Genomic DNA, 23,797 nt, shown 5'->3' with positions numbered 1-23,797 from the left:
CTCGCACGCTGACCTCTCACACACCATTTCTCGCTCTCCTCTCCAGGTGCGGGCGCCCCTGTGGATTTTTCCAATCCAGCTCCTTGTTCCCGATAATTGTCTGCGAGGCTGCGCTGACAGCCTGTGAATGGGGTGTGATGTCCATAATCGGCCGGGAGAGCTGCAGCCCTCCCACCGCCCCGCAGCCAGAGAGGGTCAGGGGCTGGGAGAGGGATGGGAGGGGATGGAGCGTGGCCTGGCTCCCTCCTCCATGGGAGCAGGGGGAAAATCCCGTGGACCCGAGGAGCTGGTGATCAACTTCTCTTTTAAACGAAGTTTAAGTTTGAAGTGAAGTGGTGCCTGGCTTTAAAGTCTGCATCTCGCTGCTCCAAAGCTGTTCCTGCACATCCCTTTCTCTGTTCATTCTCAGATTCCAGGAGGGAGTGGTGGGATCTCTCAGACTGGAAACTCAGCCTGGCAGTTCCTGCATGGAGCCCCAAAATCGCTGGAGCTGAGCAGCCATTCCCAAAGGCACAGCCTTGTGGGGGACAAGGACATGGGGCTCTCTGGGAATGCTCCCAGTGTCCATCCTCATCCTGTCCCTGGAGTTAGGAGCACCTGGCACCTGCTGGGTCCTGCCAAGCCCATCCCTGGGAGTGTCCCAGGCCAGGCTGGATGGGGCTTGGAGCAGCCTGGGATGACGGAAGATGTCCAAGGCAGGGGGTTGGAGTAGATGATCCTTAAGGTTCCTCCTGTGACTGTCCCCTCCCAAACTCCATGTGCCTCTCTGCAGCATTTTCTCTCTCGTTCCGCTGGGATGTTTCCATTTCCTTTCCCTCTGCTCTCATCCCTTCCTTTCCCTCTGCCCCATCCCCACCACCCCAGCAGTGCTGCTGCCTCTGGACAGGATCCAGGTGCATGGAAAGCTTGGTATGAGACAGCACCCTCTTGTCTTGGGCATGGCCCCTCGTCCTCCTGGCTCCACCATCTCCCAAACCAAGTTTGTCGTGTTCCCAGTGTGAATCCCACTTTTCTCCAGCCTTGCTCCAGACTGCACCATTCTCTTCCCTTGAAGCATCCAGCTGTGGGGCTGCTGTGGTCATCCCTGCTGGAATTGTCTTGGGAGTGATGTCTGCTCCTTCCCTTACTCTTGCTCCTCTCTAAGTTTCTTCCCCACTCGGATCCTGATTGCTTTCCCTTCCCTTAGACTCTTCCATTCTGTTCTCCTTAGCTTGGGAAAGCTCCAGTTGGGAAAGAGCCCAGTTTTCCATCTCTCTGCCTCCATCTTCACCTCCCAGCCCTAATGAATGAGTTTTTTCCTTCCTTTTCCTAATGCTCTTTTCTCCAGCTTGGCTGGATGGGACTCATCAGATCCAATTAGTTCTAATCCAATCTGGTGACTAGGGGATGAGGGATAACCTCCTTTGGAGCCATTCCTTCCAAGTTGACTTTCCAGGTCCCTTGAACAGCCAGCTCCAGCTGCAGTGCTCAGGGATGCCCTGGAGTTAAAGCCCCTAAATCAGTGGAGATTTCTCCAGCACAGTCCATGAAGTCTGGAGAGTGGCTCAGCAGCATTTGGGTGGTGTCATCTACCAGCTAATGCTCGCTGGACTCCTGAGGTTCCTCTGTTTTATAAAAATTCCCTCCCAATATGAAGTAAAATAACTCCTTGGATGGATTCACTGCTCTAGGCCGGGTTTAAGAGGTGTGGGCTTGGCCATTGCCAATGTCAGGCATTCAATACCATAACTCAGGCTTCAAAACTCTTGATCGAAAGGCAGAAAAAAATCAGGGATTTTTTTAAAAATTCCCATGGTTTTAGAATTGGTGTCTTGGTAGACACGAGGTCAGAACTTTGTGAGACAGGGAGAAGAAAAGGCATCAGACCTGTTGGTCTCTGACAGCATCTGGTGGTTCTGCTTCAAAGTGATGTCACAAACGTTCTGCTGAGGGAATGTTGTTGATGCTGAAACAAAACTGGGAGCTAAAGAAAAGGCAGGAATTCTTGGCACTTGAGGAGGAGGAGGGAGGGAGGGAGGAAGGGCAGAATTCTGCCAGAGGCACAGCAGAGCCCTGGGTGAGGTTTCTCTCCCACTGATGGTGTTTGATCCTGGTTTTGTGTTGAGGGACATTAGGAACTATTGGTGTCACGTGTCCCTGTGTCCAGCTGTGTGTCCCTGGGTCCATTCCTGTGTCCAGCCATGTGTCCCTGGGTCCAGCCCCTTGGCACTTGAGGAGGAGGAGGGAGGGAGGGAGGAAGGGCAGAATTCTGCCAGAGGCACAGCAGAGCCCTGGGTGAGGTTTCTCTCCCACTGATGGTGTTTGATCCTGGTTTTGTTTTGAGGGACATTAGGAACTATTGGTGTCACGTGTCCCTGTGTCCAGCTGTGTGTCCCTGGGTCCATTCCTGTGTCCAGCCATGTGTCCCTGTGTCCACTTATGTGTCCCTATGTCCAGCCCTGTGTCCCTGTGTCCAGCCGTGTGTCCCTGGGTCCAGCCGTGTGTCCCTGGGTCCAGCTCCTACTTATGTGTCCCTATGTCCAGCCCTGTGTCCCTGTGTCCAGCTCCCCCTAGCTCCCTCAGCCACATCAAGGGAGTGCTCTGGAGGAGGAAGCCTCAGCAAACCAGGCAATTGGAAAAAGCTGGATTTGATCTGGTCACAGGGCAGGAATTTGCTCTGTGCATAACTCCCCATCCCTGGCAGTGCCCCAGGCCAGCTTGGACACTGGGGCTTGGAGCAGCCTGGGACAGTGGGAGGTGTCCCTGCCACGGATGTTCTTTAAGGTCCCTTCCCACCCAAACCACTCTGGATTTCTGTCAGACTCTGGAGCAGGCTGCCAGAGAGGCTGAGCTGCAAAGGGAGCCATGGGAGAGGCTCAGCTTCAGGCTGTGCCAGGGAAGGTTTAGGATGGATTTCAGGAAGAATTCCTTCACCAAAGGTGCTCAAGCACAGCTGCCCAGGGCAGGGGTGGCATCCCCATCCCTGGGGGGACTTCACAGTGGATGTGGCACTTGGGGACAGGGTCAGTGGTGGCCTTGGCAGTGCTGGGGATGGTTGGACTCGGTCTTGGAGGGCTTTTCCAGCCTCGGTGATTCTGTGGTTGTGCCAGGTTGTGGGGGTGAATCCCCCTGGTTCTGCTCCATGTTTCCATCACCAGAGCTGCAGATCCTGCTGAGTGACTGGGTGATGGTCACAACAATAAACCTGGGGTTGGTCTTTAATCATGAATTTGCCTCAACAGCATCCTTCAGCCAGTCCCAAGTAATTAAACTCATTAACATCACCTTGACGACCCTTTTGCTTTGGTGGCCTGAGGTTGAGCAGTTCCTGCCCTGTTTACCCTCATCCCACCTCATGGCCCGTGGGAAGGAGTTCACAGATCAGCCACAGCAATTTCCAAACTGTAGAAAACAAACCCTCATTAGTTTCCTATATCCAGCCCTTGTGCTGAGGATTTAGGAGATGGGATTTAATCTCCAGCAACATTTAATTTCATGTTCCCAGCGGGGGGGTTGCTGTAAGTGGGGATTGAGTTCATCACATTAAATCTGGAAGTAAAATGCTTTTATTTCACTGCCCTCACAGTGGTGACTCTCCCAGACTCAGCTTTTCTCTTTCAAAAGCTGCTGCTCTTCCACTTCATTGTCAAATCCTCCACCAAACCTCCAAGCAGGGTCTTCAAACCCAGCAAAATTTGTCATGGACACAGATTAACCATATCCAGACTAAATACCTGAATCCATGGGGCAGACCAGCAAAGCCAGGCTTAAAACTGGCTCCTCTTAAAGCCACACATTTTAAACTGTGTTTAAGTTTCTGGAGGTGTTCTGGCTTTGAAAAGACTCATCCTAACAACTGGAAAATTTAAAAAAATGAAACTATTCAGTCATTTTTGAGGGGGAAGAAGTTCAAGACAAGCCCTCACTGCTGTCCAGACTAAGCAGAATCACCATGGCTCTCTTGGACTCAGCTCTAGGGCTGCATTTGCTGAGGGCAAGAGGAGGAGTTCCTGCTTGGGTCTGGCTGAAAACCTTGGGAAAAGCTCTGGAAGTATTTCCTGGGGCTGGAGAAGCAGCCCTGTGCTCATGCAGGGCTTACCCAGCAGTTGTGCTTCTCCCCCTCTTCCTCCCCGGCTCCGGCACGCCGGGATGTGCTGGGATGTGCATGTAGAATGTAGCAGCCTGCAAAATATCTTCTCCAAGGCTTCTCTTTGCTTTTTAAATCCCCCCCCCTCCAAAAAAAAAACAAAACAAAACAAAAAAAACCCCAAAAAAACCCCAAAAAAAAACCCCCACCCAAACAAAACAAAACAAAACAAAACAAAAAAAAAAACCCAAAAAACCAAACAAAACCCCAAAACACCCCAAAAAACAAACAAACAAAAAAAACCACCACAAAAACCCCCCCAAAAAAACCCAAAATTTGCTATTTTCTGGCAGCTTTTTTATTTTGGCTGAATTTTTTTTTTTTTTTTTTTTTTTTTTTTTTTTTTTAAATTTTGCTGCATTTGGGGCTGAAAATGTTTTGGCCACAAATTGTTCAAGGCTTCCATTTCCAGCTGAAAATTCCCAGGTTGGGGCTGTTGGGTTCCATTTCTGCATCTGTTTTTTTTTTGTGGGGGGATGAAAAAGAGAAAATATTGCGAGGAAGAGTAATTTAAAGACAGAAGTCATTCCCCATGAATAGATTTGGTTAATTTTTAACCTCACGTGTGCACGAAGCCAATTTTGTTGGAAATTCTCCCAACTTTCAGCATTATCAATGTAAGAGTCAGGAGGCAGTGACTCCTCTGTGTTTCTATGAACATCCACAACAACCCAGATCCATGAAGAACTGTGCAGAGTTCTGCATTATTCAAGGGTTGGACCAGGCAACAAAAATAAATCCATGGTTATAATAAACTTTACAGCCCAAATGTTGGCACTGGATGGGGTTGTGTAGTCCAGACCCTTGGAGTAGGAATGAATTGTGTTGGGCCACCACACAATTTGGGTGAAATTTGGGTTTTTCCCAGCTAGATGAGGACTGCCAGTCCCAAGGATGTTGTGGTAGATGGGGAAAATGATGGTGAACTGGGCAAAAATCCAGCCAAGGACAATTCCAGAAGGACTGGATGGTGTGGGAGTGGTTTCTGGCTTATCTTTTAGCTAGGAAGGGTTTAATCCCAACACTGGGTTCAACCCTCCATATAAACCCAAGAGTTGGGTTCAACCCTCCATATAAACCCAAGAGTTGGGTTCAGTCCTTCATTTAAACCCAGGTCCACTCCAACTGTGGGGTTCAACTCTTTGTGTAAACCCAGTAGTTGGGTTCAATCCTTAACTTAAACCCAGTGGTTTGGTTCAATCCAATGGTTGGGTTCAGCACTTTGGATAAACCCAGCTGTTGGGTTCAAGCCTTCATTTAAGCCCAGTGGTTGGGTTCAAGCCTTTCATATAAACCCAAGAGTTGGGTTCAACCCTTCTTTTAAGCCCAAGAGTTGGGCTCAATCCTTCATTTAAACCCAAGTGTTGGGTTCAACCCTTCATTTAAGCCCAAGAGTTGGGTTCAGTCCAATGGTTGGATTCAGCACTTTGGATAAACCCAACTATTGGGTTCAATCCTTCATTTATGCCCAGGAGTTGGATTCAACCCTTTATTTAAACCCAAGAGTTGGGTTCAGTTCTTCATTTAAGCCCAAAGGTTGGGTTCAACTCTTCATTTAAGCTCGAGTTAGGTTCGACCCTTGATTTAAGCCCAAGAGTTGGGTTCAATCCAATGGTTCGGTTCAGCACTTTGGATAAACCCAAGAGTTGTGTTCAACCCTTCATTTATGCCCAAGAGTTGGGTTCAGTCCTTCATTTAAGCCCCAAGGTTAGGTTAAACCCTTCATTTAAACCCAATGGTTGGGTTCAACCCTTGTTTTGAGCTCAGCAATTGGATTTAACCCTGTATTGACTAAAGGGTTGAGCCCAACACAGCCAAACTCTGCAGCTGGGGGAGGTTTAGTGCTCAAATGCCTTTTCATGGGGAGGGATCCCAAACTGTGCCATCTGCCCTGCTCCTGGTCATTAATTCTCTGCTTCTCTGGTTTGTTTTTCTCCATTCCAAGGTGGGCCTTAATGTTCTGATCCAGAGAGCAAACAAGTTTACCCCAGCCACTCGGCTCCTGATCCAGAGGTTTGTGCCATTCCCTGCCGTCGGTAAGGAAAAATTCCTTTTCTTTGTATTCCAAGTGGTGGCTGCAAACCTTCAGGTGGCCAGGAGGCACTGGGGTGGACACAACTCCTCCCTTCCTGCTCGTATCCCCTCAGTGGTGGTCCCTGAGCTGGGGCAGGCAGGGAGGGGACTCTGCAAAGCTGAATTTTGGCAGAAAAATGCTGCAGAGCTGCTGGTGAAGGCAGCTCCTCGGGCTTTGCAGCTGCACTTTGCACTCTAAAGCAGCTTCAGAAGTGATCAGCACTGAGTGGTCCTCGACCATTCCAACCTGTGTGCATTTCATTTGCAAGACCTGGGTTGAGCTGTGCCAAATAAGCAGCAGCATTGTGGCTATTTTACAATAAAATGCAGAGAAATGGTTCTGCCCTGAATGTGCAGATTTCTGAGAGCCACGGATTAAGAGCAGCCCAAGTGTGTGCAGAACTGAGGCTGCTCCTGGCTTGGTGGAGCATTTTATTGGGGTTTTATCAGCTCTGTGTTTGAGGGCAGGGATGCTCTGGACTCAGCCTTTGCTGGGCCCTGTGGTTCCAACCTCCAGCACGTGCTGAGTTATTTTAGCTCTGAAGAAATCACCAGTAGCTTTGGGGTAATTTTTTGTGTAAGCTTGTTTATTTACAAAGATGGTGCAAAATCACTAAAAAATGGGGTTTGCTCCCTGTTCCAGGTTCCTTTTCCAGCCATATAATGCCAAATTTTCCTTGCAGGTTTTTCCTTTGCTGTGCAAGTGCCACATCCTCGGAGCTCTCCTGAGCCCCTTTACCTGTCTGCTGCTCTTGCTTTCTCTGGCCTTTCTGCTCCTTTTTTAGCAGAGAACTGGTTGTTGTGTCCCTCCAGCCCTCAATTCCTGAGCTGCTGGGGTTTTTTCCCCTCTTTTCTGCCACAAAAGCAGCTGCCAGCCCTGCCTGCAGAGCAGGGGGACAGGGATTGTGCTCTGGGGGTGGCACTGAGCATTTCTTTGTACACCAGAGATCTGAGGGCATTGTTGTTGTTTCCTGGGACTTTTCAGGGATCTGTTTTAGGGGGATTCAGCTTTCCTTGGGTTTTTACAACCAGGAGAGCACCAGGGATGAGTTCAGCCCCAGGAGGCAGCTCTGAGGGGTGTTTGAGTCCAAGACACGCAGCAAATCCTCGCTGCAGGCTTGATCTGCTTTCACACCAAGGTGTTTGTGTTGGCATTGATTGAGGGCCCATAATTAATTTGTTTAGCCTGTAATTAATTCTCCAGCTAATGTTTTATTTGTCTTGCTTCGTTATGAGCCAGGACATCAGGGATCCTCCCACTAATTGCTGGTTTGTGGTTTGCAGACCTGGACAAACCCTTAATTAAGATGTGTCTCCCAATTCCTTTTGAACCTCCAGCCCCCAGCAGAAAGGCAGAAATTCTCTATTTCTACATGAAAAGCCAAACACTGGGGTAAAGCTCTTGCTCCAAAAACCCCACAGATGGGGTGAGCTCAGGATTTGGTGGATCAGGAGGAGGTGGGCTGGTGGATTTGGCAGTGATGGTTGGACTTGATGATCTTAGAGATCCTTTTCAGCCTTAATAATTCCATGATTCTGTGAAATTAGAGTTTTCCTCCCTTCCTTGCCTCCCTCTGCAGTGACCTCCAGAGCTGTGCTGGCTGAGGACAGCTGGAAAACTGAAGGGGTTAATTTGTAGCAGCTGAAAACCCCAAATTTTCCAAAAAATCCTGCTCAGGTCCAGGGTTTGGATCCAGGAGAGCAACCCAGGGGAGCAGCTCCTGGAGGAGCAGCCAAGGGGTTGCCCTGCTGGAAAAGGGGTTTGGGATTGGGGTTGGGGCATCCTCGGGGGGTGAAGGAGGTCCATGGAAAAGCAGGGAAGGGAAGGAGGTCTTGAAGCCTGAGTTTGAGCAGGGAGGGGCTGGTCCTTTCTCAGAGGTGAGGAGGGGAAGGATCTCGGTGCCCAGGGGAATTCAAGGAACCCAATTCACCCTTTTCTTCCCCAGAACTGGGTGTGAACAGCTGGCCCCAAGGCCAGGCTGTCACTGGTGAGGGTGTGCTTTATACTGGAGATGTTCATGGCTAAAAAACCTCAGAAAACCCCAAAGATCCCAACCCTGATCTGAAGGAAATTAAAGCCGATGGAAAGATCCCCATTGGAGAGGAGGGAGAGGGAGGAAGGATTTCGTCTCCTTGGGCTTTTGTGTGTGTGTGTGGTCAAAATTGTTGTGTTTAGGCGATGCCCAAGGACAGATTTAGAGTGTGGAAAGCACCCTGGGATAGAAAAAACCCGTGCAGACACCCAGGAGTGGGGTGGTGCCTTGCTTTGGAGCCCCAGCCCAGTTTCCATTATCACAATTTCTTCCCAAATCCTGCAGATGACTTTGTCTGCACATATATTTATTTGTTTCTCACCCCCCCACCCTCGAGCATTTGAGACATCCATGCAATCCAAGTTTAGCCATAATTAGCAGTGTTTCTGCTCCCTCAGGAAGCAGAAGGGGAGCGGCTACGTGAGCGGCTCGTCTCAGACAAGCCATGGGAAGCAGCTTTCGGGTTTGGGACCAGGTCAGGGAATCCAGAGCCTTGGAAAAGCATCGTGGGAGCATCAGGGCTGGCCACCCCATCCTGAGTCTGTCAGGGCATCCCTGGCCAAAGCAGCTCTGCTGGGCTCTTTGATCTGCTCAGTTTTGATTGACAGCGAGAAGGACGGGGCGTGCGAGTGTTAAAAATGAAAAAAAAACCAGGGGCTAAACTTTCTCTAAATGAAAGGCCTTGTTTTGTTCTTTATCTGGGATTCAGGAGCTGAAGGGTTGGGAACACAGATATTTTGATAGATGGGAAGAGTGGTCTGGTAGTTGGAATATTAAAGAGAGAGACAGAGTGTGCGTGTGTGTGTGTTCCTCTCCCTCTCGAGTGGAAGGAGCATTTGTCACCACAAATCATCCTTGATTGCACAGAGCTGCCTTCAGAGAGGGCTCACCCACCCACCACCCTCAAAAAATTAGACATTTGTTATATGACATGAATTGAGATTAATTAGCGAATATTAACCCATCAAGCAGTGCAGAAACACATTTTTGGAAGGCACTGGTACTTGCAGCAACAGTGGGTTTGTCTCAGTTCTGGGTGGAAAGTTTGCAGGGAAATGTGGTGTGGGGGGTGCTGGAAAATGCCACTTGATCAGCCCAAAAGTTTTGTGGGAATGAGCAGCTTTTCTCTGGGAGAAGTTGGGCAGTGCCTGGGCGAGGGGAGGGGCTGCACGTGGTGCTCCACTCTTGGTCAGTCTTGAGAGACAGAATTTGGGGTCATCTCGAGGCCTTAAAAGCCACAGGCTGAGCAAGGATGGGGGATCAGAAAGGTCCTGGTGCATGGAGCCATTTTTCCCCTAAAATATGTGAAATCATGGAATGGTTTGGGCTGGAAAGGACCTAAAGACCATCTGGTTCCAACCACAGGCAACCACCTTGCACTAGACCTTCCTGTAGGCCTGTATGTGCCCTTGTTGCCCCAGAGGGAAAAAAAGAAGGTTATTATTCTCCTTGAGAATTCCATCTTTTTTTGGGGATCGGAGCAACTCACCTCAGCAGATTGAGGGGAGGAAATCTGGAGGGCTGCCGGGGCAAACAGAGGCTGCCAGTGGGGACTGAGCAGGCCTGATCCTCCTGCCTTTTTTCCTCCTCAGCCAGTGCCAACATCTGCAACGTGGTCCTGATGAGGCACACGGAGCTGGAGGAAGGAATCGATGTGTTGGACAATAATGGGAACATCGTCGGCTCGTCCAGAGTTGCTGCCAAACACGTGAGTGCCAGGAGCTGGGAGAGCTGGGACACAGCTGATTCCAGGCCCAACACATCCCACATTCCCTCTGGAATCCACGGTTTAGCAGCTGGGAATGGAGGAGACGCAGAGGACACGGAGATTTGGGGGCTGGCCCTGGTGGTTTGGAAGGGCGCGGTGACAGGACAGATCCTGTGCCAGGTGCTTCCACGGGAATTCCTTGTGGAATAACCTGCAAAGATCCCTCACACCTTTTCCCAAACCAGGAGGACTCAGGCTCGGAGCTGAGCAGCTTTTCAACCCTTCCCTGCCAAAAACCCAAAGCTGGCTGGGGGCAGCCAGATGTTTGTACCCTCGTTAACAGCTGGCTTGCTTTCCCTGTAACCCACTCTGCGCCACCTGCCTGGAATTGCTCCCTTCCCATCCCTGGGTGCAGTTCTGGCTCCTGAGCACCCCCTGAGCTGTTGTTTCCAAGTGGGCTCTCGCTGAGATGTGAAGCTGTGCTGAGCACACGCCCAGGCACAGGAGTTAATAATATAATGCTTGGCATTTCCCTCCCTCCTTCTGTCCAAGGCACTCCAGAGACAGCAATTAATGTACAGCTCTGCAGTCCTCGGCAGGAACGGGGAGATCTCGAATAGCTCTCCATATTGTTGGTTAACAGGGGGATTAAAACAATCTGGTGAAGGGCTCAGAGACACTTCTTGCAGCCAGTTTTCCTCACTTCCATTAACTGGCTCCAGGACCCGCTTTCCCCTCTCCGTCCTGATGGTTGAAAGAGAAAATGAAGATTAAAAGTGAAGGCGCTGTGAGAGCGATGTAGGTGGAGCTCAAACGTAAAATTTGGGAGCTCTGGGAACTTCTGCTCAGCTGCCATCCAATCCCAGTGCTTCTTCCTGGATTGGTTAATCCTGGGTTTTGTCACGTGGAACGTGGCAGATCCTCAGTGTGACACAGCTGTCCCTGTGTGAGGGTTTGTTGTGACCTTAGATGTCCCTGTGACATAAAATCCTGGAATGCTTTGGGTGGAAGGGACCTTAAATCCTGTCCAGTGCCACCCCTGCCATGGCAGGGACACCTCCCACTGTCCCAGGTGGATCCAGCCTGGCCTTGGGCACTGCCAGGGATCCAGGGGCAGCCACAGCTGCTCTGGGAATTGCAGCCCAGCCCCTGCCCACCCTCCCAGCCAGGAATTCCTTGCCAAGATCCCAGCCCAATCTGCCCTTTGCCAGTGGGAGCCATTCCCTGTGTGCTGTCCCTGCAGGCCTTGTCCCCAGTCCCTCTGCAGCTCTCCTGGAGCCCCTCCAGGCCCTGGGAGATCTCTGGGCCTCAATAAATCCAAACCCTGCTTTGGTTGCTCCTTCTGGTGAGTCTGGCCAGGAAGGAAGAATCCTGGAGGCACAATGCAGCTCCATGGTTGGGGTTTTCCAGGGAAAGGAGAGCCCTGTGTGTCCCAAATCCCTGCAGGGAATGAACCAGCAGTGATGGAAAACAGTTCCTGGAGCAGCAGCAGGAGCTGCAAGCCCAGCACGGGGCTGAGACCAAAGCTCAGCTCAGGCAGGAAGGGCTGAAAGTGCTGCTCAGCCCATGGTGGGATATTTCCCTGCAACATCTCCCCTACATTTCCCTACAACATTCCCCCTCCAACATTTCCCCTCCACTTTCTACAACATTTCCCTACTACATTTCCCTCACAGCATTTCCCCCACAACATCTTCTCTACAATTGTCTCTACAACATTTCACCTCTAACATTTCCTCCACAATGTCTCCCCTACAACATTTCCCTACAACATGTCCCTACAACATTTCCTCTCCAACATTTCCTTCCAACATTTCCTCTCCAACATCTCCCCCACAACATCTCCCCTACAATGTTTCCCCCACATTTCCCATCAGTGATTCCCATCTCATTCCCATCAGTGACATCAGTGACATCCACCAGTTAGAGTCCGGGCTCTGGCCAAGCTCTAGCTCTACCCAGATGGGATGATTGATGATAAACCCAGATATTTTCTGCATCAAAAAGTATCCAGGTCGCTTTGGTTTGGAAATTTGACCCCCTGTACATGACAGCTGAACCTGCTTTTAAAGTGAGCTTGGAGAATCCTTATCCAGGCATGATTTTCCAGTTCTCCACTGCTTTGAGGTTGGTCAGCTGCTGCAGACTCAGGGATGACAGTTCAGAGCCATCCTGAGCCCGGCAGGTCCGTCCTGGGGTTGTTTGGGATGTCTGGATGTGTTTGTTTGTTTGTTTGTGTTTGCTCCTCAGGCCCTGCTGGAAACAGCCCTGACCAGAGTGGTCCTGCCCATGCCTATACTGGTTCTACCTCCCATCATCATGTCCGTGCTGGAGAAGTGAGTCTGCCCCGGGGGAAGGGAGGGAAGGGCCCCAGAGGGTGCCAGGCGTGGGTATTTTATGGGATCATGGAATGGTTTGGGTTGGAAAGGTCCTCCAAGGTCACGGAGTCCAACCATTTTATGGAATCTTGGAATGGTTGGAAAGGTCTCCAAGGTCATGGAGTCCAACCATTTTCTGGCATCATGGAATGGTTTGGGTTGGAAAGGTCCTCCAAGGTCATGGAGTCCAACTATTTTATGGAATCATGGAATGGTTGGAAAGGTCCCCCAAGGGCATGGAGACCACCCATTTTCTGGAATCATGGGATGGTTTGGGTTGGAAAGGTCCTCCAAGGCCACGGAGTCCAACCATTTTATGGAGTCATGGTTTGGGTTGGAAAGTTCCTCTAAGGTCATGGAGTCCAACCATTTTATGGAGTCATGGTTTGGGTTGGAAAGTTCCTCCAAGGTCATGGAGTCCAACCATTTTATGGAATCATGGTTTGGGTTGGAAAGTTCCTCCAAGGTCATGGAGTCCAACCATTTTATGGGATCATGGAATGGTTTGGGTTGCAAAGGTCCTCCAAGGTCATGGAGTCCAACTATTTTATGGAATCATGGAATGGTTGGAAAGGTCCTCCAAGGTCATGGAGTCCACCCATTTTCTGGAATCATGGAATGGTTTGGGTTGGAAAGGTCCTCCAAGGTCATCCAGTCCAACCATCCCCGGCAGTGCCACTGCTGTCCCATGTCCCCAAGTGCCACATCCACAGGGCTGTTGTTGGGTTATGTTTTATTTTGGTTTAGAGATGGGGTTTTAAAAACCTTTATTTTATTTTTAGTCTCATGTGAAGGGTGAGATAATAGAGATGTTAGAAGGTACGTTTTTCCAATCAGAAGCTGTTTCTTAATTATAATACACTGTAAGTGTTTCTTGGCTTATTAGCTTTAGCTCCACTATGTAAAAACTATATGTAAATGTTTCAAAGGTAATTATTTAAAATTACCCCTTGTGGCTTTTACTACAATGTATCTTTTACAGTTCTATTTCTCTAAAGTATCTCATCTTTTTTGTAAGGTTGTCTTTTGAAACTTAATTTCTCTCTCAACAACTTCTCTCTTATCCCATGGCATTTCTAAGTCAGTGTTTCTTGTTTCAAGGTTTGCATACAGATGCACACTGTGTGAGCCTTCTGCCAGGCTTTGAGGACTTTCTATAAATCCATTTCCCATAGGCTTTGAAATCCCCCCAGGGATGGGGGCTCCAGCCCCTTCCAGTGCTTGACAACCCTTTCCACGAAGGAATTTTCCCCAAATCCATCCTAAACCCTCCCTGGTGCTGTTCCCTCTGCTCCTGTCCCTGTTCCCTGGGAGTAGAGCCCGACCCCTCCAGCTGTCCCCTCCTGTCCCCTCCTTGTGCAGAGCCACAGGGGCCCCCTCACATTTCATCCACCAAATAGATTTTTTTTGCTTATTAAACTTACACGTCCCATCATTTAGGACCAATGTCCAGCTTGTTGAAGTTTTATATTGATGTGATTATTTTAACTCCCCCTGACAGCCCAGTAGTTTGGATAACCCACTGTGGAAGGTCTGTGTGAGACAAAACCCCCTGAGTTCAGTGGAAAACTGGAAAACTCTGATTTTCAGGAAACATTGGAGATTAAAAGGGCTCGGCTGGTGTTCAGAGAGATTATCATGGAATCATGGAATTGTTTGGGTAGGAAGAGACCTTAAAGACCATCCAATTCCAAGGAGGAGCAGATTCCAACACCCCTAATTTTCTGCAAAACATTTGAATTTTATTTCATCCTCCTTCTTGACTAAACCTCTGCAGCCTCTTCCCTGCTCCAAGTCCTTTGTCACCCACAAAGCCAGGATTTACCTGCAGCATCTGCTGGGAATGTGCCTGGGAGTGACCAAGCCTTACTCTGGAGTAACTTACTCTGGAGTAATTTACTCAGGGCTTACTCCAAGTTGTGTGTAGAACTGAGGCTTTGCACTGAGGTGGTTTTGTGTGTTCCCACTGGTTTAACTGGTTCCCATTTAACCATCCAAAAAAAACCAACACCCAGGACAAATTATTTTATTGCTTGAAATTATTTTATTGCTGAGTACCCACAGATAAAATCCTTTATGTGCAAAAAATTTGGAGAAATTTGTAGAAAATGTCTCCTCTCTAAATTAATAAATTATTGTCTCCAGCAGGGCACACTGAGGGGCCATCCTGGGCCATTCCCAGGCTGAAATAAACCTGGCAGTAAAATTGGATTGGCACCTGGGGAGAAAATAAAACTGATGGTGAAATTTGCTCCATCCTTTGCAGCAAAATAAAACCAGTAAATCATTTCTTTGTCCTCAGGGCCATCATAAATCCTTGGATTGATGCGAGTTTTGCTGAATGCACCTGTGCTCAGTGCAGGCCTCTCTAAAACTGATTTTATCTGTGAACTTACAGGAGATTGCCCTCAAAAAAAAAGAAAAAATATCATCATTTTAACTTATTGAAAGCTTTAATTCACGTTAGTGAGAGAAAATTTCCCTTCTTGCTGCCACAAAACTCTGTGGGTATAAAAATATCCGGGCTCTGCTTTTGCCTGCCTGAATTCTGCCCGGAGCTTTGTGCCTGCTGCATTTTCCATCAAATATCCTCGGATTCCTGGAAGGCTGGCAGTGAGAAGCAGCAGGGATGGGGAGTGAGCTGTGGCTTAGCCACGCTGCTGGGGCTGGTGGCAGCTCTGGAGCGGCCCTGGGACACGGGGAGTGTCCCTGTCTGTGCCTCAGGGCTCTGAAGTCAACTCACTGATCTTAAAACTGGTTCCTAAAGGGCTCACTCAGAGCTGAAAGCTCATTTTGGGGGGGAAAAAAACCCCTTTGGAGCATTTGGGGAAAGTGTAACTTGATAAATTTAGTAGGATTTGAGTCTGAGGAGGGTGGTTTTAATGGGGGTGAGATCCAGGCAGGCATTATCCATTTATTTATAGCAATCCCTGCAGGGGCTGTAAATGGGAAGGATGAAGGTGTCACTCTGCAGAGCTGGGATCAGGAGCCACAATCTGGATCCTCCAATGGGTTTGCTTTTGGGATATGGGAAGGAGGGAGCGATTCTCCCAGTCGTTTGAATTTGGGATGTGGGGAAGGAAAGGAACAATTGCTCCAATGGATTTACATTTGGGATTGTGGGGAAGGAAGGGATGATTCTTCCAATGGATTTACAGTTGGGATTGTGGGGAAGGAAGGGATGATTCTTCCAATGGATTTGCATTTGGGATTGTGGGGAAGGAAGGGATGATTCCTCCAATGGATTTACATTTGGGATTGTGGGGAAGGAAGGGATGATTCCTCCAATGAATTTACATTTGGGATTGTGGGGAAGGAAGGGATGATTCCTCCAATGGATTTGCATTTGGGATTGTGGGGAAGGAAGGGATGATTCCTCCAATGGATTTGCATTTGGGATTGTAGGGAAGGAAAGGAGCAATTCCTCTGAGTAGTTTGAATTTGGAATATGGGAAGGAAGGAACAATTCCTCCAATGGATTTGCATTTGGGATTGTGGAAAGTAGGGGATGAGTCTTCCCATGGATTTGTATTTGGGACTGTGGGGAAGGAAGGGAGAGATTCCTGATTTGTGTTTGGGATTGTGGGGAAGGAAGGGAGCGACTCCTGCCCGTAGTTTGAATTTGGGATATGGGAAGGAGGGGACAATTCCCATGCCCGGTGTGATCCCAGGTGCAGGTGGGTGATGGTGCTCAGCTGGGTGGGACTCCCACCCTCCCACCCCTCCAGGGCCCAGCCCCTGCTCCCAGCAGCGTTTCAGATCCCAGGAATTCTCCCCACCTCGCTGCTCCCAAAGTTTATTTTAAGTGGCCAGTTCCCGGTCGCCGTCTCTCCGCTCGGATCCAGGTCTTTCCTCTCTCCCAGCCATCTCTCCATCTGCATGTTTTAACTCCCCCAGCTGCCTCTCTCGTCTCTTGTGCCATTTTTTTCAGCTCTCTTGGCTCCTCTCGTCTCTTTGCCTGCTGTGTATTTTAACTCCCGGGGCCGCCTCTCTGCTCTCCAAGCAATTCCATGTTCCCTCCCACTGCCGCGCTCCCATTCTTGCCCATGTTTCATGCATTTCCTGCTGCTTGGACGCTCTGCTGGAGCAGTGAACATATAGAATCAATGTTTATTTTCAGCCTGCATATGCCACGCAGGGAACACGGTGTCAGTTATTCCGTGCAGATGTATTCTCATTGAGTTTTATAAATAATATCCGCGCTGGCAACTTTTGGTGCGGGAAAATATTGGTTGGGCGGTGCCTGGGGGATGAGGGTGACTGGCAGTGGGGATTCTGGGGTGTCTCTGTGTCACACAGGTGTGGGGACAGCAGCATCCACTGCGGGAAGTTGGGCTCTTCATCCCCATCTCCCTTTATTCCCTGCATTCAGCCCCTTCTGTGAGTCCTTTGTTTGGTTGTTCCGATGAAATTTGGGAGATGGAGCCGTTTGCTCCCAGCCACCGTGCAAGGCTTCTCCAGCAGCCTTGGTGCAGCTCCCTGCTCCCTGCAGAGCTGCAGCTGGTTGGTGAGGGGCAGGCCAGCTCCAAGTGCAGCCTCAGTCTGAGCTCTGTGCTGGGAGAGCCCAAATTTTTGTCTCCTGTGGTCTGGCCGAGTCGGAGAAGCTCAGTCCGTCACCAGCGTCTGCTGGGGACACTTTGGGGGATCTCTGAGTGGAGAGTGAGGAACCTGGGCTCTTCTTGCACCCTTATCTTATCTCAAACCTCCTCTGTGCCCCTCAGAGAAGGCCTTGCAGAGGGTCAGAAGCACAGAGCAGGGCTGAGAAGGTTCCAAGAGCTCGGGAATGCCAGGATGCATTGGAGAAGGCCTTGGAGCTGGCTGGGCAGTGTCTGTGGAAGTGACAAAGCTGGAGCTGCTGGCAAAGGGCAGGAGCTGAGGGAGAAATGGGAGCAGAGCAGTTGTGTCCATGGAAGAGGAGCATTTCTGCTCTTCTTCATCTCCAGATCCTCCTTGTGCAGCAGTTCCCGGGGCTGTTTTCCTGTAAATCCCATAAAATCAGGATGCTCCCGGGCTGGATCAGCACTGCAGAGCTGCTCTGGCTGAGCTGAACCAGTGTCACCAGGAAAAATGGATTTTCCTGGGGGCTGGCCAGTGCTCTGTGGTGCTGGAAGGGCATTTTCCTCTGCTGGAGCCTTGTTTGTCACTGCAGAACGGGGGTGAGGCAGGAGGCCCCCCTGGCCCTCGTGTCCACGAGCTTCTCCTGGAGGCACTCCCCTGTCAGAGAGTGCAGGATGTTCCCACAGGTGCTTTTCCTCCAGGGCCCCGTCCAGCCCAGCCCTCAATGAAGTTTGTTTGGGCTCAGCAGCTGCCAGCAGCGACACCTTCAACTGCTGGGGCTGTTCCCAGAGTAAACACGGAAACTGCTCCTTTAATGGTGTCAATCAAGCACAAAAACCCCCAGCCTCCCTCGTTTTGCATCTGCTGTGTCCTCTGGAGGGGCTCAGGGCTGGGGCTGCGGGGTGAGGACACTGGTGGCCTGGCTGGGTGGGACAGCAGAGCTGCTGGTCGCTGGTAGAGCTCAGATTTCCCAAAATGACCCAAAACGAGTGAGAAAAGCTGGGGAGCAGAGCAGAGACCTGACACGCTCAGCAGGACGGGGATCTGGGGATCCCAAACTTCCTTGGGGCGCCAGAGGGGTGTTGTGAGGAGTGTGGGATCGCTCAGGATCCCCCAGGATCCCTCAAGATCCCCCAGGATCCCCCAGGATCCCTCAGAATCCCCCAGGATCCCGGCGCTCCCCGTGCCCCGCGGCGGCGCCGGCGTCTCGCGGTGTCTGCGCTGCCTCTGAACCTGTTTATAGCAAACACCACAGAAACCCCACAGAATCTGTCAGCTGGGAGACTTGGGTTCACTCCTGTCATGTTTAGTTTAGCATCTGACACCTCCTCCCAGACAAATACAGGCCTGGTTCAGTGCACCCGATAACTCCTTCGGAGTGCAGCGCCTGACTTCCATATGGAATAAATTACAGCACCTCCTGAAAAACGCCAGAGGCAGCTGCCAAATTATGCAAAATTTAAACCACTAATGAACACTGTGATGAAAGTTGAATGAAGGTGTATTTACAAGAGCTCCAACACGCTGTCTCTGTGCAGCAGATGCACTGTCTGTGTGTGTTTGTACCTACGGACGCGGGAGCCGCGGGCTCGGCCGCCTCCGGTGCCTCCCAGCCTCTCCCTGCCTCCCCCAGCGTCTTCCCAGCACTAAACCACCACTGAAACCACCAAGGTGTGAAGGGAAATGGCACGAGGAAGAGGCATGGCGGGGTTTGAAGGGGTACAGGAACTAAACCACCACTGAAACCACCAAGGTGTGAAGGGAAATGGCACGAGGAAGAGGCATGGCGGGGTTTGAAGGGGTACAGGAACTAAACCACCACTGAAACCACCAAGGTGTGAAGGGAAATGGCACGAGGAAGAGGCATGGCGGGGTTTGAAGGAGTAAAGGAACAAAGCTTGAAGAAAAAGGGGAAGAGGAGGAGGGAGGTGTTGTGGAATTTCATGTTCTTTGCCATCCGGAGGTCAGGGGAGAATCGTGGAGCAGTTATGCCAATGAGACAGAGCAAAAGTGTTGGGTTATGAGATTGGGGACAATAAAATGAACGTGTTAAAGGGGGCTTGTGAAAGGCTGGAGAGGGACTTTTCCCAAGAGCAGGGAGGGCAAGGACAAGGGGAGATGGTCTCCAGCTGAGGGAGGGGACGTTTGGATCAGATCTTGGCAAGGAATTCCGCGCTGGGATGGAATTCCCAGAGCAGCTGTGGCTGCCCCTGCATCCCTGGCAGTGCCCAAGGCCAGGCTGGACCCACCTGGGAGAGTGGGAGGTGTCCCTGGTGGGCTTTAAGGTCCCTTCCAACCCCAACAATTCCATGATTCCACAATTCTCTTGTCCTCCTGCAGCTTTTCCAGCGCTTTGCACCTCTTGGTGCAAACTTTCCAACTCCATTTTGAATAATCCGAGCCAGGGTTTAATTCCAAAGCTGCTCCTGTCCTGTGCATGGGGTGAGGTCCCTAAAACTCCTGTTCCCCTGTGGAACAGCACCAATATTTCTGCAGGGTTATGGTGGGATGGGTTTGCTCCTGTGAATAAATCAGGCTCCTTCCTCTGCTTTTTGAACATCTCTGGAGATGTTCAGTAATTCAGTTTTTAATATCTCTATTTTGAGGATCTTTTGAGATACTCCAAATCCATCTGGACACAATCCTGAATTCTGTGCTCCAGGGGACCCTGCTCGAGCAGGGAGGAGCCTCCCTCCCAACCCCACTCATCCTGGGATTGTTTAGGCTCCAGAAGATGCCAGAGTTGGGCTGTCAGGGGGCTCTGAAGGTCCAGACCCCCCTGTTCCCTGACCCAGCCCTTTGGCAGAGCACGCAGGGCAGTGGTGTGAGCTAAACCCCTCTTCACCACATGGATATTAATTTCATTTCCACATGGATATTTTATTTTATTAATTTCTTTTCAATCTGTGCTGATCCTCTGCAGTGAAACCCTTTGGAGGCTCCTCATCACTCCCCTCCAATGGGGGGTTAATGGGTGCAAAGAGGGATTTGCAGTGCAGCTGACAGCTCACAAAATGCAATATTTAACTCCCCTTCCTCCCCAGCTCGGTGTCGGGAGCAGGGATCCCAGGGACAGGAGAAAACTGGACCTCTTGGCTAATTATGAGTCATTTATTCTGAACCACACAAATTCTCCGATCTGAATCCCAATTAAGACATTACACTACATGTGTTAATTAGTCTGCTCTCCTTTTTAAATCGAGCCATAACTCTTCCTAATTAGGAGGTCGGCCCTTGTAATTTGAACTGGCCTGGGCTGGAAGAACCCCTGGAAGTCACACCTGGGGGCTGGACCCGGGATCCTTTTAAATTGGTTGAGGTTTTACTTGGGTGATTATAAGGTCCCCGACAGGGCAGTAATTACAGAGGGTGCAGCTCCAAATTAAGATGTCAGGGGTGGTGTCAGCTTGTCTCTAAACTGAGCCCCGGGAGGCTGCGAGGATCTGCTGCTGGGAGTGTCCCAGCGAGGGCTCTCATGGATCACAGCAGCTTCAGCAGGGCAAAAACCAGCTCCAGGAGCTGCTCCTGTGCCTCCAGGGGTGATCACAGCTCCAGGGGCTGCCCCTCTGCCTCCAGGGATGATGACAGCTCCAGGAGCTGCCCCTCTGCCTCCAGAGATGATCAGGGATGATCACAGCTCCAGGAGCTGCTCCTGTGTCTCCAGGGATGATCACAGCTCCAGGGGCTGCCCCTGTGCCTCCAGGGGTGATCACAGTTTATCCAGGGCAGTCCTGGAACAGGGCGGGTGTTACAGCGTGTGGAGCAGGTCAGCTGCTCTCCTGCTGGGACAGGTCACCTTCTCTGCTGGGACAGGTCACTTTTCCTGCTTGGATGGGTCACCTTTCCTGCTGAGACCAGGAGCTGCCCCTGTGCCTCCAGGGACAGGTGCCCTGCTGCCCTCCTTGATGAAGCCTTGCAGGCTCCTCTGACAGGCTCTGAGATCAGCCATGCTCAGTGCAGCACAGAGCAGCTCAATATTGGAGAACAGAAGCTTGATTTTCACAGCACAAATTGATAGGATCAACTCTGTCTCGAGAGCTTATTAGTGAGGAGCTGAGATCCTGGAGGAGTTAAACTCTGGTGCTTGCTCTCCCCACGTCTCCCAGGCTCCTGGCAGCTCTCAGCAGGGTGGGGAGGCTGAGGCAGGAGCAGGGCATGAATTCCTTCTCAGCAGATCCCCAGGTGTGCTTGGAGCCAGCGCTGGACGTGGAGCAAGGGGCTGAGGTGACCTGGGGCCCAAGCTGGCCGAGCCCCTGGGCTGGGAAGGGTGGATTGGGATTGGGAGGGGTTTAATCCCAGGGATGTCACCACGGGGATGGATGATCAGGGCTTGGTGTTGTCTTGGACGTGGAGCAAGGGGCTGAGGTGACCTGGGGCCCAAGCTGGCCGAGCCCCTGGGCTGGGAAGGGTGGATTGGGATTGGGAGGGGTTTAATCCCAGGGATGTCACCATGGGGACGGATGATCAGGGCTGGGTGTTGTCTCCTGTACCTTCCCTGGCCAAGGAGAGCTCCTGTGTTCATCCCAGGGGGAAGGAGATCATGGAATATCCTGAGCTGGATTCACAGGGATCATCCGTGCAGCCCCTGGCCCTGCCCAGACCCCCCAAAATCCCACCCTGCCCATCCCTGGAGCAGTGTCCCAATGCTCCTGGAGCTCTGGCAGCCTCGGGGCTGTGCCCATTCCCTGGGCAGCCTGGGCAGTGCCAGCACCCTCTGGGGGTGGGTAAAATCCACCTGTCCCTAAAATCCAACCTAAACCTGCCCTGGCCCAGCTGCTCCCTGTGTCCTAAATAACCCAGCAGCAAATCCACTCCCTCTCCATATTGCTCAAACACACTGAACATTCCAACAAAACTCCCTGTCCTGGTGTAGGTTTATTTTCCCATTTTTCTCAGTTGAATGATAGGGATCCTTTTTGAAAATGGCTCTGGAATAAATCCCTCACAAATGATATTTTCCCCTTTAACACTGGCAAACTGCCTGAGCCCCTGGAATATATTTCATATACCAGCTCCTACCAGCCAAATGTCCCAGTTTTCTGGTGTTAGTTCCATCAGAAGGGTCACTTTTGGGTCATTACCAGAACCTGACCTTACAGGATCTTCAGCAGTTTGCTGTTAACAAATCTTGAACTCATAAACTCCCCCAGGAACACGAAGTGTTCAAACATCCTTGCCCCCACTGCAGATGTTAGATTTTAACAAATGAAGGGCTTGCCAATGCTGTGCCTTTATTCCCCCTTTAATGAAGTTGTCTGTGCCTTTCCCAGTGCCTTTCCCAGAGCTCCCAGTGCCTCCCAAGGACCTGATTTCCTTCTGCTCACGGGGCATCAGCTCCAGCCTGCTGGGGTGTCACCTGGGCTGGGGTGTCACCTGGGGTGGGGTGTCATCTGTGCTGGGTCACCTGGGCTGGGTCACCTGGGCTGCCTCACCCAGGGTGGAACTGGGGCTCTCTGTGGGGCACGGTGGTGGTGGTGACCTGCTGAGGACGAGGTGCCACCCCTGGCAGTGCCCCAGGCCGGGTTGGACAGGGCTGGGGGGACCCTGGCACAGGGGAGGTGTCCCTGCCATGGTTGGACAGGGCTGGGGGGACCCTGGGATGGGGAAGGTGTCCCTGCCATGGTTGGAAAGGGCTGGGGGGACCCTGGGATGGGAAAGGTGTCCCTGCCATGGTTGGACAGGGCTGAGGGGACCTGGGATGGGGAGGTGTCCCTGCCATGGTTGGACAGGGCTGAGGGGACCCTGGCACAGGGGAGGTGTCCCTGCCATGGTTGGACAGGGCTGGGGGGACCCTGGGATGGGGAAGGTGTCCCTGCCATGGTTGGACAGGGCTGGGGGGACCCTGGCACAGGGGAAGTGTCCCTCCCATGGTTGGACAGGGCTGGGGGGACCCTGGCACAGGGGAGGTGTCCCTGCCATGGTTGGAAAGGGCTGGGGGGACCCTGGCACACGGGAGGTGTCCCTGCCATGGTTGGACAGGGCTGGGGGGACCCTGGCACAGGGGAGGTGTCCCTGCCATGGTTGGACAGGGCTGAGGGGACCCTGGCACAGGGGAGGTGTCCCTGCCATGGTTGGACAGGGCTGGGGGGACCCTGGGATGGGGAAGGTGTCCCTGCCATGGTTGGAAAGGGCTGGGGGGACCCTGGGATGGGAAAGGTGTCCCTGCCATGGTTGGACAGGGCTGGGGGGACCCTGGCACAGGGGAAGTGTCCCTACCATGGCAGGAGGAGGACCTGGATCATTTTAAGGATCTTTCCAAGCCAACCCATTCCATGATTCTCTGAGGGGCTGTCACCAGTGGGGAGAGGGGCCCAGCAGGCCCAGGTGAGCAGCAGTGTCCATCCAGGGATGTCCTGCTCTCCCCTTTGGGAAGGATGGAAGTTTGACAAAGTCTCACAGACACGTGTGCTTGGCAGAAAGATCTCTGAATGTAGAGCCTGAGAGCAGAATAGAGGTGGAAGCAAGTTTTGATGTAGAAGAACAATAGATGTCTAAATTGCCAATTGCTAAGCAAGGACATTTTCTGGATAACCAAGAAAGCAAAGGTTAAGTTGAACTGGAAGGAGGTTTTATGACGAGAGCAAAGGATTTGTTGACCACAAACAAAAATATGTTTTTTCCAGGCAGAAATAGGTCTTAGGAAAAGCAGGAAGATTCCACAGGCAAACCAACATGTCGATGTGGCAAGTAGGAAAAAGGTCTAAGAATTTTCCTCTGCAAGAAAACCGAAAAACATCTTTAAGCTTAAACTGTAACGCACTAACTCATGTGGTTGGACAGTAATGACCGTAATACGGTAATGAGAGCAGTTGTGATAGGCTGTAGGTAATAGCAAAGTTATGTGTTAAGATGCTCGGCAAAAAAAACTATAAAATGCAAAGTAAGCAGAACTAAAGGGCCTTCAGGCTTGCCTACACTGGAG

At 51.1% G+C, this 23,797-nt stretch overlaps 1 protein-coding gene across 5 annotated transcripts in view; it reads left to right on the top strand.

Annotated features, from left to right (window-relative positions):
- SFXN5 (sideroflexin 5) overlaps nt 1-23,797 on the top strand; it is a 103,562-nt gene that overhangs the window by 61,083 nt on the left and 18,682 nt on the right. For all 5 annotated transcript variants that reach the window (XM_041427624.1, XM_041427623.1, XM_041427622.1 and 2 more), the window contains 3 exons: nt 6,072-6,162; nt 9,825-9,940; nt 12,191-12,276. In XM_041427624.1, coding sequence (XP_041283558.1) covers nt 6,072-6,162; nt 9,825-9,940; nt 12,191-12,276 — 293 coding nt within the window. The remainder of the gene's footprint in view (nt 1-6,071; nt 6,163-9,824; nt 9,941-12,190; nt 12,277-23,797) is intronic.

The sequence above is a fragment of the Onychostruthus taczanowskii genome, unplaced genomic scaffold, assembly GCF_017590055.1.
Source record: "Onychostruthus taczanowskii isolate IOZ18803 unplaced genomic scaffold, ASM1759005v1 scaffold117, whole genome shotgun sequence".
NCBI classification, from domain to species: Eukaryota; Metazoa; Chordata; class Aves; order Passeriformes; family Passeridae; genus Onychostruthus; species Onychostruthus taczanowskii.
Note: the sequence above shows the minus strand (reverse complement) of the source record. Positions and strands in the feature narration are given on the sequence as shown.